We start from the raw sequence: 2,878 nt of genomic DNA, 5'->3' as shown, positions 1-2,878 counted from the left end.
TCAGTGCTCCCAGGAGGAGTGCTAATGTTCCCACTAGCACCACCACCCTCCAGTGATGCCATGCCAACCCGTACCTACTGCAGTCCTGTTGGTATCCCCTCCCCCAATTGATTCTAGTTTAAAGCTCTCTTGAAGTAAAGTTAAGACTGACATTAAGAAAAATTGAAGCAGGATCACTGACGTTTCCTGTGTTAGACTATAGGTGTTTTTCCAACTGGATAACTTACATTGACAAAAAGAAGGAAAGAAATCTTCACTAACCTTTGCAATCTTCCAATGAATACAAGAATCGTTTAAACCTTTTTTCGGCTTGCTTGTTGGGTTTTCGATCCATCCTGGCCCAAAGATAGGGTTGCCCTAGAGTTTCCAAAGGGATAAAAATCAGCAGTTTACTGAGGCAACCACACCCTGCAGAGTACTGAAATCAACCATGTAAAAGGCATGATATGCCTTCTCATTTGCCACTAGAGAAATTTTATATCCAAAGACACTACTTAAATTAATAATTTAACTGCTGTATATGAATCTAAAAATCTATTTGTAGAATCATGGCTAGTGTAATACAAAGCTTCCTTACAATTTCAGGTAAAGGCATGAACCCCAGTGATGCAATGAACGACCACAGTCTTCTTTCCTCCCAACCTCCATACTTCTTTTCATCCTCCCCAAGAAAATTAGACACCCCTTATTATACAAGTTCTAGTGCGCAAGGAAGATTTTACTAATAGGAAATTTTAGAACTGGAATAGGTCCCTGATTGGCATGTTCACTGCAACCAGACTTCCATGTATTTTAGACAGTAAAATCTGTAACAACTTTATAAAACACCTCCTATGTTTATGGTAACTCTTACTTTGCGGTCAAGGTGGTTAATGACAGAGAAATTCACAACAGCTGTGATCCAATGGATCATACAATAAAAGTGAAAACAAAGTAAAACAAGGCTTCTAGCCAACATAAGAAATCTGCATACAGATCTTCTTTATTACCTTTATAGGTAGTTACGTAACAGCAGGTTCCATCCACCTTTTCAGTAGGGATTGCATTGTATATATCTGCCTCTAATGCCTTCCCGGTGATAGCTTCAGTTGCCAAAACTTTAAATGGCTGAAAAGAAGACAGGTATTTTAAACCCTCATCATGGCTGTTTCTCACATGGATCCTTGCTCCTCACAGCCGGCCTCTCTAAGTCCAGTACTACACATTATGTTGCTGATTTCTAATGCCATTGAAATACACCATTGTTTCTTCAAGACACAACAGTCTGGGAATGCTCTAAGACAAAAGAACAAAGGCAATCTGTTTGCAAACTCTCTCCCTCTTCTCCATTCTCGATTAGTATTTACAGATGACTTTGCCTTCCGCTGCAAATAGTGCACATAAACTAGAAGGGTCTCAGTCCAACGCTACAAAAGTTTGAGACATGCCTTCCTCTGTTACGACGGCAATACCAATTCACCATGACTAGCTGCTCCGAGCTTGCAGTTTGGAGCTGAAAGTCAATAGCACCATGTTAGTGCAATACATAGACCCGTGCAATGCAAGGTGGCAAAAGCATCCTAGCATTAAATACGTAGTATCGGTGCTGCCAACTAAACACGCTTCTGCTTAAGAAGAGCAAAGAAAGAAGTGATCCAGGGGTCCGAAACAAATATCCAGCCACAGCTAGCCCCCATTTCCAGGAGGGCTTCTACAGGGCTTCTCTAACAGTTTCCCTGCAAACATGGAATCAGTTGTGGCTGGATTCCAGTGTTTTCCTGGATAATCAGCACCCCTCCCTCCTCTCTTCCCAGCCAGCTTTGACTTGTGAGCTGGGCACTGTCTCTTTCTGCTAGTAAAACACAAAGCAGGTCCTTGTCTGAGGCAAAAAAGCCTCAAAACAGAATTCAGAAGTCATAAAGTGAGAACCTTCTACATGCTGTCATTGCATTACATGGCTGTTTTCTATTTCAGTAATCAGATGCGGCATATATGAAGATTTTAGGAAGATTACACGAAAAAGAAAACATTCGGGGGGAGAAAAAACATTCCCGTTGCTTCTCCCACCACCGCCACCGTTGCCACCGCCGCCCCCCTTCTTCCCTAGCAGTCATCGCCCCCTGTAGTACCCTTGCCTGCCCTTGAAAACCACAGAAAATAGTGTAAGCCACTTACAGACCTAACCCCCTGTCGGCTTTTTCTGTGTGAAGGAACAACAGGGTAGGGAGGTACCCTTACGTGACCATTACCGAGATGCTGTTGGTACCGGCAGTTCAAACAATTAAGTTACCGACGTTTTGGCAACCGTTTCAGCTCTGCCACCCAGAAGGCAAACACCAGCGAGCCAAAGCCACCCAGATGCAGCCGACAGACAGCATCAGGAGCCACTCCTCAAACCGGGAAAGGCAAGCTGGAGGTCTACAGCTAGGCAGGGGAACGGCACCCCAGCCTGTCCCAACGCTGCCTTCTGCATCTCGGGAAGAAACAGCTCTGACTGGGCTCCACGGCTTTCACCTCGCACTCCACGTCTCGCAGCCTCCGACGAGTCCTTCCGTCGGAAGCCTGAGGTGCCAAAACAACAGCAAAAAAAAAAAAAAAAAAAAAGAGAGGCGCGCTTGGCTTCGCCCCACGAAGCTCGCAGGCCGGCGGGGACGGCAGGGCGGTTTCACACAAGCTCCCAGGGCGGTCCCCTCACAGCGGCCTCATCCCTCGCCGTGCGTGACCGCTGCCGACACTCGGGAAAAACACACGCGACACCGGGCTCGGCACCCCGGACGCCCCTTGCCAGCAGAAGAGCGGGACGGAGCCGAAACGGCTCTCTCCTTCCCGCGCGGAAAGCGGGGAGCCCTGCAGAAACCTCTGCCGTACATATCGCTCAGACGCGGCCCAGCGACTCCCC

The 2,878-nt window shown here is 46.9% G+C and overlaps 1 protein-coding gene across 1 annotated transcript in view; it reads right to left on the bottom strand.

Moving 5' to 3' along the window:
* Nucleotides 1–2,878, bottom strand: part of LOC104828342 (chromosome unknown open reading frame, human C12orf29) — a 9,874-nt gene that overhangs the window by 5,427 nt on the left and 1,569 nt on the right. Inside the window, exons 2-4 of the mRNA XM_010561975.1 lie at nucleotides 2,377–2,541; nucleotides 990–1,166; nucleotides 262–357 (exon numbers count right to left, since the gene is read on the bottom strand). Of these exons, the coding sequence (XP_010560277.1) occupies nucleotides 262–357; nucleotides 990–1,166; nucleotides 2,377–2,541 (438 nt within the window). The remainder of the gene's footprint in view (nucleotides 1–261; nucleotides 358–989; nucleotides 1,167–2,376; nucleotides 2,542–2,878) is intronic.

Source organism: Haliaeetus leucocephalus, unplaced genomic scaffold, assembly GCF_000737465.1.
Source record: "Haliaeetus leucocephalus isolate CR32 unplaced genomic scaffold, Haliaeetus_leucocephalus-4.0 Scaffold151, whole genome shotgun sequence".
Lineage (NCBI taxonomy): Eukaryota > Metazoa > Chordata > Aves > Accipitriformes > Accipitridae > Haliaeetus > Haliaeetus leucocephalus.
The sequence above is the reverse complement of the archived record's forward strand: the minus strand, read 5'-3'. Positions and strand labels throughout refer to the sequence as shown.